At 44.5% G+C, this 19,233-nt stretch overlaps 1 protein-coding gene across 1 annotated transcript; it reads left to right on the forward strand.

Annotated features, from left to right (window-relative positions):
* Positions 1 to 39: 39 nt before the first annotated feature.
* Positions 40 to 18,962, forward strand: CTDNEP1 (CTD nuclear envelope phosphatase 1). Its single transcript, XM_053463231.1, has 8 exons — positions 40 to 321; positions 13,099 to 13,165; positions 13,479 to 13,597; positions 14,246 to 14,317; positions 14,639 to 14,755; positions 14,984 to 15,095; positions 17,135 to 17,219; positions 18,612 to 18,962. Exons 1-8 carry the CDS (start codon positions 220 to 222, stop codon positions 18,670 to 18,672), a joined length of 735 nt encoding a protein of 244 aa, XP_053319206.1. The 5' UTR covers positions 40 to 219; the 3' UTR covers positions 18,673 to 18,962.
* Positions 18,963 to 19,233: the final 271 nt, after the last annotated feature.

The raw sequence follows: 19,233 nt of genomic DNA on the forward strand, positions 1-19,233 counted from the left end.
CACACCGCGCATGATCATTGGACTCCGCCCCCTCCCGGACAAGCGCCAGCACCGGAAGTGACGCGGGCGTTCAGCCATGGCGGCTGTCAGACCGCTCGGAACCGCCGTTCCTGGGATGTGACAGGTGGAGACTGCTCGCTTCCTTCCCTCTTTCCCCAGCGTTTCCGCCGTTACCGAGCCATTCTCCCTGCCTTGGCCGGATCTAGCAGCCGCCCCGGGATGATGCGGACTCCGGGGATTCTGGGCCTGCGAGGGTTCGTGGCGTTCGCCGCCAAACTGTGGAGCTTCGTGTTATACCTGCTAAGGAGGCAGGTCCGCACCGTGAGTACAGCTATCCCACAATCCCATGTGCCCCAAAACAACGGCACACATCCAATACTAACACCCTACACCCCAAAACCAACGGCCTGCCTCCCATAATAACACCCTACACCCCAAAACAACGGCCTGCATCCCATAATAACACCCTACACCCCAAAACAACGGCCTGCATCCCATAATAACACATTACACCCCAAAACAACGGCCTGCATCCCATAATAACACCCTACACCCCAAAACAACGGCCTGCATCCCATACTAACACATTACACCCCAAAACAACGGCCTGCATCCCATAATAACACATTACACCCCAAAACAACGGCCTGCATCCCATACTAACACCCTACACCCCAAAACAACGGCCTGCATCCCATAATAACACATTACACCCCAAAACAACGGCCTGCATCCCATAATAACACCCTACACCCCAAAACAACGGCCTGCATCCCATAATAACACCCTACACCCCAAAACAACGGCCTGCATCCCATAATAACACCCTACACCCCAAAACAACGGCACACATCCAATACTAACACCCTACACCCCAAAACCAACGGCCTGCCTCCCATAATAACACCCTACACCCCAAAACAACGGCCTGCATCCCATAATAACACCCTACACCCCAAAACAACGGCCTGCATCCCATAATAACACATTACACCCCAAAACAACGGCCTGCATCCCATACTAACACCCTACACCCCAAAACAACGGCCTGCATCCCATACTAACACCCTACACCCCAAAACAACGGCCTGCATCCCATAATAACACCCTACACCCCAAAACAACGGCCTGCATCCCATAATAACACCCTACACCCCAAAACAACGGCCTGCATCCCATACTAACACATTACACCCCAAAACAACGGCCTGCATCCCATAATAACACCCTACACCCCAAAACAACGGCCTGCATCCCATACTAACACCCTACACCCCAAAACAACGGCCTGCATCCCATACTAACACATTACACCCCAAAACAACGGCCTGCATCCCATACTAACACCCTACACCCCAAAACAACGGCCTGCATCCCATAATAACACCCTACACCCCAAAACAACGGCCTGCATCCCATAATAACACCCTACACCCCAAAACAACGGCCTGCATCCCATACTAACACCCTACACCCCAAAACAACGGCCTGCATCCCATAATAACACCCTACACCCCAAAACAACGGCCTGCATCCCATAATAACACCCTACACCCCAAAACAACGGCCTGCATCCCATACTAACACCCTACACCCCAAAACAACGGCCTGCATCCCATACTAACACATTACCCCCCAAAACAACGGCCTGCATCCCATAATAACACCCTACACCCCAAAACAACGGCCTGCATCCCATAATAACACATTACACCCCAAAACAACGGCCTGCATCCCATACTAACACCCTACACCCCAAAACAACGGCCTGCATCCCATACTAACACCCTACACCCCAAAACAACGGCCTGCATCCCATAATAACACCCTACACCCCAAAACAACGGCCTGCATCCCATAATAACACCCTACACCCCAAAACAACGGCCTGCATCCCATACTAACACATTACACCCCAAAACAACGGCCTGCATCCCATAATAACACCCTACACCCCAAAACAACGGCCTGCATCCCATACTAACACCCTACACCCCAAAACAACGGCCTGCATCCCATACTAACACATTACACCCCAAAACAACGGCCTGCATCCCATAATAACACCCTACACCCCAAAACAACGGCCTGCATCCCATAATAACACCCTACACCCCAAAACAACGGCCTGCATCCCATAATAACACCCTACACCCCAAAACAACGGCCTGCATCCCATAATAACACCCTACACCCCAAAACAACGGCCTGCATCCCATAATAACACCCTACACCCCAAAACAACGGCCTGCATCCCATACTAACACATTACACCCCAAAACAACGGCCTGCATCCCATACTAACACCCTACACCCCAAAACAACGGCCTGCATCCCATACTAACACATTACACCCCAAAACAACGGCCTGCATCCCATACTAACACCCTACACCCCAAAACAACGGCCTGCATCCCATAATAACACCCTACACCCCAAAACAACGGCACACATCCCATAATAACACCCTACACCCCAAAACAACGGCCTGCATCCCATAATAACACCCTACACCCCAAAACAACGGCCTGCATCCCATAATAACACATTACACCCCAAAACAACGGCCTGCATCCCATAATAACACCCTACACCCCAAAACAACGGCCTGCATCCCATACTAACACCCCAAAACAACGGCCTGCATCCCATAATAATACATTACACCCCAAAACAACGGCCTGCATCCCATAATAACACCCTACACCCCAAAACAACGGCCTGCATCCCATAGTAACACCCTACACCCCAAAACAACGGCCTGCATCCCATAATAATACATTACACCCCAAAACAACGGCCTGCATCCCATAATAACACCCTACACCCCAAAACAACGGCCTGCATCCCATAATAACACCCTACACCCCAAAACAACGGCCTGCATCCCATAATAACACCCTACACTCCAAAACAACGGCCTGCATCCCATACTAACACCCTACACCCCAAAACAACGGCCTGCATCCCATAGTAACACCCTACACCCCAAAACAACGGCCTGCATCCCATAATAACACCCTACACCCCAAAACAACGGCACACATCCAATACTAACACCCTACACCCCAAAACAACGGCCTGCATCCCATAATAACACCCTACACCCCAAAACAACGGCATACATCCAATACTAACACATTACACCCCAAAACAACGGCCTGCATCCCATACTAACACATTACACCCCAAAACAACGGCCTGCATCCCATAATAACACCCTACACCCCAAAACAACGGCCTGCATCCCATAATAACACCCTACACCCCAAAACAACGGCCTGCATCCCATAATAACACATTACACCCCAAAACAACGGCCTGCATCCCATACTAACACCCTACACCCCAAAACAACGGCCTGCATCCCATACTAACACCCTACACCCCAAAACAACGGCCTGCATCCCATAATAACACATTACACCCCAAAACAACGGCCTGCATCCCATAATAACACCCTACACCCCAAAACAACGGCCTGCATCCCATAATAACACCATACTCACTATAATACCATACAGTAACACACACTCATACTAACACCATACTCACTAATACCATACAGTAACACACACTCATACTAACACCGTACTCGCTATAATACCATACAGTAACACACACTCATACTAACACCATACTCGCTATAATACCATACAGTAACACACACTCATACTAACACCATACTCACTATACAATACAGTAACACACACTCATACTAACACCGTACTCACTATAATACCATACAGTAACACACACTCATACTAACACCATACTCGCTATAATACCATACAGTAACACACACTCATACTAACACCATACTCACTATACAATACAGTAACACACACTCATACTAACACCGTACTCGCTATAATACCATACAGTAACACACACTCATACTAACACCATACTCACTATAATACCATACAGTAACACACACTCATACTAACACCATACTCACTATACAATACAGTAACACACACTCATACTAACACCATACTCACTATACAATACAGTAACACACACTCATACTAACACCATACTCACTATAATACCATACAGTAACACACACTCATACTAACACCATACTCGCTATAATACCATACAGTAACACACACTCATACTAACACCGTACTCACTATAATACCATACAGTAACACACACTCATACTAACACCATACTCGCTATAATACCATACAGTAACACACACTCATACTAACACCATACTCACTATAATACCATACAGTAACACACACTCATACTAACACCATACTCACTATAATACCATACAGTAACACACACTCATACTAACACCTTACTCACTATAATACCATACAGTAACACACACTCATACTAACACCATACTCACTATAATACCATACAGTAACACACACTCATACTAACACCATACTCACTATAATACCATACAGTAACACACACTCATACTAACACCGTACTCACTATAATACCATACAGTAACACACACTCATACTAACACCATACTCGCTATAATACCATACAGTAACACACACTCATACTAACACCTTACTCACTATAATACCATACAGTAACACACACTCATACTAACACCGTACTCACAATAATACCATACAGTAACACACACTCATACTAACACCATACTCACTATAATACCATACAGTAACACTCACTCATACTAACACCATACTCACTATAATACCATACAGTAACACACACTCATACTAACACCATACTCACTATAATACCATACAGTAACACTCACTCATACTAACACCATACTCACTATAATACCATACAGTAACACACTCATACTAACACCATACTCACTATAATACCATACAGTAACACACACTCATACTAACACCATACTCACTATAATACCATACAGTAACACACACTCATACTAACACCATACTCACTATAATACCATACAGTAACACACACTCATACTAACACCATACTCACTATAATACCATACAGTAACACACACTCATACTAACACCATACTCGCTATAATACCATACAGTAACACACACTCATACTAACACCATACTCACTATAATACCATACAGTAACACACACTCATACTAACACCATACTCACTATAATACCATACAGTAACACTCACTCATACTAACACCATACTCGCTATAATACCATACAGTAACACACACTCATACTAACACCATACTCACTATAATACCATACAGTAACACTCACTCATACTAACACCGTACTCACTATAATACCATACAGTAACACTCACTCATACTAACACCGTACTCACTATAATACCATACAGTAACACACACTCATACTAACACCATACTCACTATAATACCATACAGTAACACACTCATACTAACACCATACTCGCTATAATACCATACAGTAACACACACTCATACTAACACCATACTCGCTATAATACCATACAGTAACACACACTCATACTAACACCATACTCACTATAATACCATACAGTAACACACACTCATACTAACACCATACTCACTATAATACCATACAGTAACACACACTCATACTAACACCATACTCGCTATAATACCATACAGTAACACACACTCATACTAACACCATACTCACTATAATACCATACAGTAACACACACTCATACTAACACCATACTCACTATAATACCATACAGTAACACACACTCATACTAACACCATACTCACTATAATACCATACAGTAACACACTCATACTAACACCATACTCACTATAATACCATACAGTAACACACACTCATACTAACACCATACTCACTAATACCATACAGTAACACACACTCATACTAACACCATACTCGCTATAATACCATACAGTAACACACACTCATACTAACACCATACTCACTATAATACCATACAGTAACACGCACTCATACTAACACCATACTCGCTATAATACCATACAGTAACACACACTCATACTAACACCATACTCGCTATAATACCATACAGTAACACACACTCATACTAACACCATACTCGCTATAATACCATACAGTAACACACACTCATACTAACACCATACTCACTATACAATACAGTAACACACACTCATACTAACACCATACTCACTATACAATACAGTAACACACACTCATACTAACACCATACTCACTATACAATACAGTAACACACACTCATACTAACACCATACTCACTATAATACCATACAGTAACACACACTCATACTAACACCATACTCGCTATAATACCATACAGTAACACACACTCATACTAACACCATACTCGCTATAATACCATACAGTAACACACACTCATACTAACACCATACTCACTATAATACCATACAGTAACACTCACTCATACTAACACCGTACTCACTATAATACCATACAGTAACACACACTCATACTAACACCATACTCACTATAATACCATACAGTAACACACACTCATACTAACACCATACTCACTATAATACCATACAGTAACACACACTCATATTAACACCATACTCACTATAATACCATACAGTAACACACACTCATACTAACACCATACTCACTATAATACCATACAGTAACACACACTCATACTAACACCATACTCACTATAATACCATACAGTAACACACACTCATACTAACACCTTACTCACTATAATACCATACAGTAACACACACTCATACTAACACCTTACTCACTATAATACCATACAGTAACACACACTCATACTAACACCATACTCGCTATAATACCATACAGTAACACACACTCATACTAACACCATACTCACTATAATACCATACAGTAACACACACTCATACTAACACCATACTCACTATAATACCATACAGTAACACACACTCATACTAACACCATACTCACTATAATACCATACAGTAACACACACTCATACTAACACCATACTCACTATAATACCATACAGTAACACACACTCATACTAACACCATACTCACTATAATACCATACAGTAACACACACTCATACTAACACCATACTCACTATAATACCATACAGTAACACACACTCATACTAACACCATACTCACTATAATACCATACAGTAACACTCACTCATACTAACACCATACTCACTATAATACCATACTCACTATAATACCATACAGTAACACACACTCATACTAACACCGTACTCACAATAATACCATACAGTAACACACACTCATACTAACACCATACTCGCTATAATACCATACAGTAACACACACTCATACTAACACCATACTCACTATAATACCATACAGTAACACACACTCATACTAACACCATACTCACTATAATACCATACAGTAACACACACTCATACTAACACCGTACTCACTATAATACCATACAGTAACACACACTCATACTAACACCATACTCACTATAATACCATACAGTAACACTCACTCATACTAACACCGTACTCACTATAATACCATACAGTAACACACACTCATACTAACACCATACTCACTATAATACCATACAGTAACACACACTCATACTAACACCATACTCGCTATAATACCATACAGTAACACACACTCATACTAACACCATACTCACTATAATACCATACAGTAACACACACTCATACTAACACCTTACTCACTATAATACCATACAGTAACACACACTCATACTAACACCATACTCACTATAATACCATACTCACTATAATACCATACAGTAACACACACTCATACTAACACCGTACTCACAATAATACCATACAGTAACACACACTCATACTAACACCATACTCACTATAATACCACACACTTAAGCACACACTCATACTAACACCATACTCACTATAATACCACACTTAAGCACACACACTCATACTAACACCGTACTCACTATAATACCATACAGTAACACTCACTCATACTAACACCATACTCACTATAATACCATACTCACTATAATACCATACAGTAACACACACTCATACTAACACCGTACTCACTATAATACCATACAGTAACACACACTCATACTAACACCGTACTCGCTATAATACCATACAGTAACACACACTCATACTAACACCATACTCACTATAATACCATACAGTAACACTCACTCATACTAACACCGTACTCACTATAATACCATACAGTAACACACACTCATACTAACACCATACAGTAACACACACTCATACTGACACCTTACTCACTATAATACCATACAGTAACACACACTCATACTAACACCTTACTCACTATAATACCATACAGTAACACACACTCATACTAACACCATACTCACTATAATACCATACAGTAACACACACTCATACTAACACCATACTCACTATAATACCATACAGTAACACTCACTCATACTAACACCGTACTCACTATAATGCCATACAGTAACACACACTCATACTAACACCATACTCACTATAATACCATACAGTAACACACTCATACTAACACCATACTCACTATAATACCATACAGTAACACACACTCATACTAACACCATACTCACTATACCATACAGTAACACACTCATACTAACACCATACTCACTATACAATACAGTAACACACACTCATACTAACACCATACTCACTATACAATACAGTAACACACACTCATACTAACACCATACTCACTATACAATACAGTAACACACACTCATACTAACACCATACTCACTATAATACCATACAGTAACACACACTCATACTAACACCATACTCACTATAATACCATACAGTAACACACACTCATACTAACACCATACTCACTATAATACCATACAGTAACACACACTCATACTAACACCATACTCGCTATAATACCATACAGTAACACACACTCATACTAACACCGTACTCACTATAATACCATACAGTAACACACACTCATACTAACACCTTACTCACTATAATACCATACAGTAACACACACTCATACTAACACCATACTCACTATAATACCATACAGTAACACACACTCATACTAACACCGTACTCACTATAATACCATACAGTAACACACACTCATACTAACACCGTACTCACTATAATACCATACAGTAACACACACTCATACTAACACCATACTCACTATAATACCATACAGTAACACACACTCATACTAACACCATACTCACTATAATACCATACAGTAACACACACTCATACTAACACCGTACTCACTATAATACCATACAGTAACACACACTCATACTAACACCATACTCACTATAATACCATACAGTAACACTCACTCATACTAACACCGTACTCACTATAATACCATACAGTAACACACACTCATACTAACACCATACTCACTATAATACCATACAGTAACACACACTCATACTAACACCATACTCGCTATAATACCATACAGTAACACACACTCATACTAACACCATACTCACTATAATACCATACAGTAACACACACTCATACTAACACCTTACTCACTATAATACCATACAGTAACACACACTCATACTAACACCATACTCACTATAATACCATACTCACTATAATACCATACAGTAACACACACTCATACTAACACCGTACTCACAATAATACCATACAGTAACACACACTCATACTAACACCATACTCACTATAATACCACACACTTAAGCACACACTCATACTAACACCATACTCACTATAATACCACACTTAAGCACACACACTCATACTAACACCGTACTCACTATAATACCATACAGTAACACTCACTCATACTAACACCATACTCACTATAATACCATACTCACTATAATACCATACAGTAACACACACTCATACTAACACCGTACTCACTATAATACCATACAGTAACACACACTCATACTAACACCGTACTCGCTATAATACCATACAGTAACACACACTCATACTAACACCATACTCACTATAATACCATACAGTAACACTCACTCATACTAACACCGTACTCACTATAATACCATACAGTAACACACACTCATACTAACACCATACAGTAACACACACTCATACTGACACCTTACTCACTATAATACCATACAGTAACACACACTCATACTAACACCTTACTCACTATAATACCATACAGTAACACACACTCATACTAACACCATACTCACTATAATACCATACAGTAACACACACTCATACTAACACCATACTCACTATAATACCATACAGTAACACTCACTCATACTAACACCGTACTCACTATAATGCCATACAGTAACACACACTCATACTAACACCATACTCACTATAATACCATACAGTAACACACTCATACTAACACCATACTCACTATAATACCATACAGTAACACACACTCATACTAACACCATACTCACTATACCATACAGTAACACACTCATACTAACACCATACTCACTATACAATACAGTAACACACACTCATACTAACACCATACTCACTATACAATACAGTAACACACACTCATACTAACACCATACTCACTATACAATACAGTAACACACACTCATACTAACACCATACTCACTATAATACCATACAGTAACACACACTCATACTAACACCATACTCACTATAATACCATACAGTAACACACACTCATACTAACACCATACTCACTATAATACCATACAGTAACACACACTCATACTAACACCATACTCGCTATAATACCATACAGTAACACACACTCATACTAACACCGTACTCACTATAATACCATACAGTAACACACACTCATACTAACACCTTACTCACTATAATACCATACAGTAACACACACTCATACTAACACCATACTCACTATAATACCATACAGTAACACACACTCATACTAACACCGTACTCACTATAATACCATACAGTAACACACACTCATACTAACACCGTACTCACTATAATACCATACAGTAACACACACTCATACTAACACCATACTCACTATAATACCATACAGTAACACACACTCATACTAACACCATACTCACTATAATACCATACAGTAACACACACTCATACTAACACCGTACTCACTATAATACCATACAGTAACACACACTCATACTAACACCATACTCACTATAATACCATACAGTAACACACACTCATACTAACACCATACTCACTATAATACCATACAGTAACACACACTCATACTAACACCGTACTCACTATAATACCATACACTTTAGCACACACACTCATACTAACACCTTACTCACTAGAATACCATACAGTAACACACACTCATACTAACACCGTACTCACTATAATACCATACAGTAACACTCACTCATACTAACACCATACTCACTATAATACCATACACTTAAGCACACACACTCATACTAACACCTTACTCGCTATAATACCATACAGTAACACACACTCATACTAACACCATACTCACTATAATACCATACAGTAACACTCACTCATACTAACACCATACTCACTATAATACCATACAGTAACACACACTCATACTAACACCATACTCACTATAATACCATACAGTAACACACACTCATACTAACACCATACTCACTATAATACCGTACAGTAACACACTCATACTAACACCGTACTCACTATAATACCATACAGTAACACACACTCATACTAACACCATACTCACTATAATACCATACAGTAACACACACTCATACTAACACCATACTCACTATAATACCATACAGTAACACACACTCATACTAACACCATACTCACTATAATACCATACAGTAACACACACTCATACTAACACCATACTCACTGTAATACCATACAGTAACACACACTCATACTAACACCATACTCACTAATACCATACAGTAACACACACTCATACTAACACCATACTCACTATAATACCGTACAGTAACACACACTCATACTAACACCATACTCACTATAATACCATACAGTAACACACACTCATACTAACACCATACTCACTATAATACCATACAGTAACACACACTCATACTAACACCATACTCACTGTAATACCATACAGTAACACACACTCATACTAACACCTTACTCACTATAATACCATACAGTAACACTCACTCATACTAACACCATACTCACTATAATACCATACACTTAAGCACACACACTCATACTAACACCTTACTCGCTATAATACCATACAGTAACACACACTCATACTAACACCATACTCACTATAATACCATACAGTAACACTCACTCATACTAACACCATACTCACTATAATACCATACAGTAACACACACTCATACTAACACCATACTCACTATAATACCATACAGTAACACACACTCATACTAACACCATACTCACTATAATACCATACAGTAACACACACTCATACTAACACCGTACTCACTATAATACCATACAGTAACACACACTCATACTAACACCATACTCACTATAATACCGTACAGTAACACACACTCATACTAACACCATACTCACTATAATACCATACAGTAACACACACTCATACTAACACCATACTCACTATAATACCATACAGTAACACACACTCATACTAACACCATACTCACTGTAATACCATACAGTAACACACACTCATACTAACACCGTACTCACTATAATACCATACAGTAACACTCACTCATACTAACACCATACTCACTATAATACCATACACTTAAGCACACACACTCATACTAACACCTTACTCGCTATAATACCATACAGTAACACACACTCATACTAACACCATACTCACTATAATACCATACAGTAACACTCACTCATACTAACACACATACCACACACTTAAGCACACACACTCTATCTCCTATCATCAGTACAGCTTTCATAGCCCCCCCCTCCCGCCTTGCTCTTACCTGGTGGGCAGAGCCCTGTCTTCACTACTCTTTCTCTGTGCGTGACTAGTACCCGCCTGCTGCGGGTTGCTATGTGAGCTACTGCTGTGCGTCTTGGATACCTGGGGCCTATAGTTTCAGCTGTATACAGAAATAGCTCCCTGGTTTCCATGGCGATTGCCCCACGCGTGACGCTCTGCGCTCGTTTTGCTGACCCGCATGTCTCCTTTTTCAGATTATCCAGTATCAGACTGTGAGGTATGATGTTCTCCCTCTCTCCCCGGCCTCCAGGAACAGGCTCAGTAAGTCGGCTCCTGCATGCGCGTGTCTTGAGGACAGGTTCACATCTCTAGGTGCCTGTCCTGTTCAGTATGTGTCTTAGAGCGGGTGTCGTCATGGCGATCTGCCGGTGTGAATAGATGTCTGCCAGCTGGGGGGCACCTGTCAGGTGGGCGTGTCTTAGGTGTACATGGGGAGGGTGGATGGCGGTCTCGCAGCTGGGAGGGCTCTCCGGGGGGGGGGTTTCCCGCTTAGGTTCTGTCTCTTGTGGGTGGGATCTGACTGCCCTGCGTTCCGCCTGCCATGTTTTCCTGCTCACTGTCTCCTCTCTATCAGACCAGGTGAAGAGGAAAGTCCTTGTTCTGGATCTGGATGAGACCCTCATCCACTCCCATCACGATGGAGTCCTTCGTCCAACAGTCCGTCCGGGAACTCCCCCCGACTTCATACTTAAGGTCACCGGCTGTTTCCAGTCTGTCCCGCCGAGTCTCTCTCCCATCTGTAACTTCCCAGCTCTGGGTCGCTCTCGCTTTCTAGTCTGTCCTTGGCTCTTGGGGTCTTTCTTTCTCTCTCTCCTTGTCCCTTACAGAGTCTCTCTCTCCCCAGTTTGTAACTTCTTGGCTCCCAGTGAGACCCCCTCTCCTGCCCTTGCTCCCGCTGACTCCTCCCACCCTCCCCGCCCTTACTCCCGCTGACACCTCCCACCCTCCCCGCCCTTACTCCCGCTGACACCTCCCACCCTTGCTCCTCCCTATCTCCCTGGCCTTGCTCCTGCTGACTCCTCCCCCTCTCCCTGCGCTTGGTCCCGCTGACTCCTCCCCCTCTCCCTGCGCTTGGTCCCGCTGACTCCTCCCCTCTCCCTGCCCTTGGTCCCGCTGACTCCTCCCCTCTCCCTGCCCTTGGTCCCGCTGACTCCTCCCCTCTTCCCGCCATTGCTCCCGCTGACTCCTCCCCTCTACCCACCCTTGCTCCCGTTGACTCCTCCCCTCTCCCCGCCCTTGCTTCTACTGACTCCTCCCCCTTCTCCTTGCCCATTCTCCCGCTGACTCGCCCGTCCCCCCCCCCTTGCTCCATACTCATCCCGCTCTGTTATATCTCGGCAGGTTGTTATAGACAAGCACCCGGTGCGGTTCTTTGTACATAAACGGCCGCACGTCGACTTCTTCTTGGAGGTGGTAAGTGATCTGTGAAACGCGCCGCGCTGACTCTACATGGGGGAGGGGGTTCTCTGCCCAGCCGTGTACAGTCCGTTGGTAATTCGTGACCCAAGAGCTTACGCTTTAGTCTGCAGTGAGATGGCTAGAAATGTGTTTCATTAGTGTAGCGCAGCTGCCTGTGGGCTACGTCCGATTTCCCCCCCCCCCGCTGGGAATCTTCACGCGGGGCTCCTGATTACACGTGTGAGAGCGGAGGGTGCACGGGAAACGGCATGGGGAGACACAGGTGTGTCGGGGTAGTGCCTGTACATGCGCTGACAGTGTGCCTTGCCTCCCCAGGTCAGTCAGTGGTACGAGCTGGTGGTATTCACAGCCAGTATGGAGATCTACGGCTCAGCGGTGGCAGATAAACTCGATAACAACAGGGGGGTCCTTCGAAGAAGATTTTACAGGCAGGTGAGTGAGAGCCTCACAGAGGTCACCTGATCTAACGCCTCTACGCTATTGGCCGCTTACTGCAGAGCTTTACTTATTCACTTCAGGGAGGTGTGAGAACATTGAGGTGAATGAGAGCTAAACCCGGGTGGGGGGTTAATCAGCTGTTCGTACATTAGCGACATGCCCCCCCCCCATCTCCCTGTTGCTGTGGGGCAGTTTAATGAGTGTGGGTTTTGTTTCCGGCAGCACTGCACGTTGGAGCTGGGCAGTTATATTAAGGACCTCTCCGTGGTGCACAGCGACCTCTCCAGCGTGGTGATTCTAGATAACTCACCGGGAGCCTACAGGAGTCACCCAGGTAATTAGACTGCCGGCCGCGACCGGTGGATGCTGCCGTGCGATTGGGCAGATTGTCGGAAATGCTCCGAATGAAGGCAGCCCCTAACATTTGTCAGCGCTGGGATTTGCCCCATGAGATGTGTCCATACCTTGCCTCCTCCACAGGGTGGTATGTCTTAGCGGGGGTGACGCTCTGCATTTGCGTTGTCGGAGGGTGACTGAGCTGTGGGGGTTAATGCTCTGCATGCTTCTGTGAATGGTGACATCAGTGGGGTTAGTGAGAGCGCTGGGGGTAATGCTCTGCATGCTTCTGTGAATGGTGACATCAGTGGGGTTAGTGAGAGCGCTGGGGGTAATGCTCTGCATGGTGGCATTAGTGGGGTTAGTGAGAGCGCTGGGGGTAATGCTCTGCATGCTTCTGTGAAAGGTGACAGTGAGGTTAGTGAGAGCGCTGGGGGTAATGCTCTGCATGGTGACAGTGGGGTTAGTAAGAGCGCTGGGGGTAATGCTCTGCATGCTTCTGTGAAAGGTGACAGTGGGGTTAGTGAGAGCGCTGGGGGTAATGCTCTGCATGCTTCTGTGAAAGGTGACAGTGGGGTTAGTGAGAGCGCTGGGGGTAATGCTCTGCATGCTTCTGTGAAAGGTGACAGTGGGGTTAGTGAGAGCGCTGGGGGTAATGCTCTGCATGCTTCTGTGAAAGGTGACAGTGGGGTTAGTGAGAGCGCTGGGGGTAATGCTCTGCATGCTTCTGTGAAAGGTGACAGTGAGGTTAGTGAGAGCGCTGGGGGTAATGCTCTGCATGCTTCTGTGAAAGGTGACAGTGAGGTTAGTGAGAGCGCTGGGGGTAATGCTCTGCATGCTTCTGTGAAAGGTGACAGTGGGGTTAGTGAGAGCGCTGGGGGTAATGCTCTGCATGCTTCCGTGAAAGGTGACAGTGGGGTTAGTGAGAGCGCTGGGGGTAATGCTCTGCATGCTTCTGTGAAAGGTGATAGTGGGGTTAGTGAGAGCGCTGGGGGTAATGCTCTGCATGGTGGCATTAGTGGGGTTAGTGAGAGCGCTGGGGGTAATGCTCTGCATGCTTCTGTGAAAGGTGACAGTGAGGTTAGTGAGAGCGCTGGGGGTAATGCTCTGCATGCTTCTGTGGAAGGTGACAGTGGGGTTAGTGAGAGCGCTGGGGGTAATGCTCTGCATGCTTCTGTGAAAGGTGACAGTGGGGTTAGTGAGAGCGCTGGGGGTAATGCTCTGCATGCTTCTGTGAAAGGTGACAGTGAGGTTAGTGAGAGCGCTGGGGGTAATGCTCTGCATGCTTCTGTGAAAGGTGACATCAGTGGGGTTAGTGAGAGCGCTGGGGGTAATGCTCTGCATGCTTCTGTGAAAGGTGACAGTGAGGTTAGTGAGAGCGCTGGGGGTAATGCTCTGCATGCTTCTGTGAAAGGTGACAGTGGGGTTAGTGAGAGCGCTGGGGGTAATGCTCTGCATGCTTCTGTGAAAGGTGACAGTGGGGTTAGTGAGAGCGCTGGGGGTAATGCTCTGCATGCTTCCGTGAAAGGTGACAGTGGGGTTAGTGAGAGCGCTGGGGGTAATGCTCTGCATGCTTCTGTGAAAGGTGACAGTGAGGTTAGTGAGAGCGCTGGGGGTAATGCTCTGCATGGTGACAGTGGGGTTAGTGAGAGCGCTGGGGGTAATGCTCTGCATGCTTCCGTGAAAGGTGACAGTGAGGTTAGTGAGAGCGCTGGGGGTAATGCTCTGCATGGTGACATTAGTGGGGTTAGTGAGAGCGCTGGGGGTAATGCTCTGCATGCTTCTGTGAAAGGTGACATTAGTGGGGTTAGTGAGAGCGCTGGGGGTAATGCTCTGCATGCTTCTGTGAAAGGTGACATTAGTGGGGTTAGTGAGAGCGCTGGGGGTAATGCTCTGCATGCTTCTGTGAAAGGTGACATTAGTGGGGTTAGTGAGAGTGCTGGGGTAATGCTCTGCAGAGGTTCACTCTGTGCTTTTTGGCGGGGCGGTGGGATGGGGGACGCGCATGTTTAATGTCTGCATTTAATGTACTTTCAGATAACGCAATTCCTATAAAGTCCTGGTTCAGCGACCCCAGCGACACGGCGCTTCTCAACCTCCTGCCGATGCTGGACGCCCTGAGGTACGAGATCCCAGCCGGGGCAAATCCCCCCCGGAGACAGTCCTGTAATACCCCGATCCTGTCACAGCATTTGGTATAAATGGGGTGTATGAGGAGTTTGTCCTATACACTGACAGACCCTATACCAGTCCTATAATATAAATGGGGTCTATGAGGGGTTTGTCCTATACACTGACAGACCCTATACCAGTCCTATAATATAAATGGGGTCTATGAGGGGTTTGTCCTATACACTGACAGACCCTATACCAGTCCTATAATATAAATGGGGTCTATGAGGGGTTTGTCCTATACACTGACAGACCCTATACCAGTCCTATAATATAAATGGGGTCTATGAGGGGTTTGTCCTATACACCGACAGACCCTATACCAGTCCTATAATATAAATGGGGTGTATGAGGAGTTTGTCCTATACACCGACAGACCCTATACCAGTCCTATAATATAAATGGGGTGTATGAGGAGTTTGTCCTATACACCGACAGACCCTATACCAGTCCTATAATATAAATGGGGTGTATGAGGAGTTTGTCCTATACACTGACAGACCCTATACCAGTCCTATAATATAAATGGGGTGTATGAGGAGTTTGTCCTATACACTGACAGACCCTATACCAGTCCTATAATATAAATGGGGTGTATGAGGAGTTTGTCCTATACACTGACAGACCCTATACCAGTCCTATAATATAAATGGGGTGTATGAGGGGTTTGTCCTATACACTGACAGACCCTATACCAGTCCTATAATATAAATGGGGTGTATGAGGGGTTTGTCCTATACACTGACAGACCCTATACCAGTCCTATAATATAAATGGGGTGTATGAGGAGTTTGTCCTATACACTGAGACACAGACCCTATACCAGTCCTATAATATAAATGGGGTGTATGAGGAGTTTGTCCTATACACTGACAGACCCTATACCAGTCCTATAATATAAATGGGGTGTATGAGGAGTTTGTCCTATACACTGACAGACCCTATACCAGTTCTATAATATAAATGGGTTGTATGAGGAGTTTGTCCTATACACTGAGACATATGTTTAATACCCTCCTCATGCCTCCTCACTGAAGCATATTTTATTGTGCTCTGCGTTAACGTGCTTTCTTACACCTGTAATTAAATGCCTTTAGTAGAAGCTGCAGCGCCGGCGGTATCTGCCCCAGTGGAGACAAGCAATAGAGCGCGCGTTGCTTGGGCCGTCTCTGCACCCAGTGCGAGGGATTGCGCTCCGCACAGACCCTGTGACATGCATTAGTATCAGTCACATGATCGGGGGGGGCAGCAGGTACCCAGGGCGGTGGGTGTGGGGAGGGGCATTAACCCTTTATTGTCTCTGTGCTCACTTCTCGCCCCCTCTCTCTCTCTCTCTCTGCAGGTTCACCGCCGACGTTCGCTCCGTTCTGAGCCGGAATCTTCACCAGCACCGGCTGTGGTGACGACGACCCCCCCCGCCGCCTCCCGGATGCCCCCCGGCTGGTTTCGCCACGTTATGCCCCCCTTCCCAGCCGCGGACAGACTTTAACCGCCAAAAAGGACAGAAGATGCTCAGCGCCCCCCCTCCTCTACCTCTAGGACATTGCTGTGGGGGGGGGCCGCTGCTGACCATGAACTTTTAACCCCCCTTCTACCCCGTTTTTCAGGGGCTTGGGGGAGGGGCGCGTGGGGAGGAGGGGGCGCTCTGGTTTTTAATTGTAGACTTTCTTGTATAAAGAGAATTATTTCAACATATATGTCTGGCTGAGTGCATATATATATATATCCACGTATATACACACGGGCCCTGCCCCGAGGGGCCGCCCACCAGCCAGCAGCTCCGGGAGAACCGGGTTAAATGGGCAGCTGGAACGTATTGGGGGGGTTCTAGATCAGTGAAGGAAATGTCTGCCGGAGCGGCCGTTCCAGGTGAGTCGCTGCTTACCTGTACTCAAAGTCTGGATTACAGGAATGGGGAGGAATAATACTGCCTCCTGTCTGCTCCACAGGGGGGAATGGGGAGA

Source organism: Spea bombifrons, chromosome 4, assembly GCF_027358695.1.
Source record: "Spea bombifrons isolate aSpeBom1 chromosome 4, aSpeBom1.2.pri, whole genome shotgun sequence".
In the NCBI taxonomy this organism is placed as follows: Eukaryota; Metazoa; Chordata; class Amphibia; order Anura; family Pelobatidae; genus Spea; species Spea bombifrons.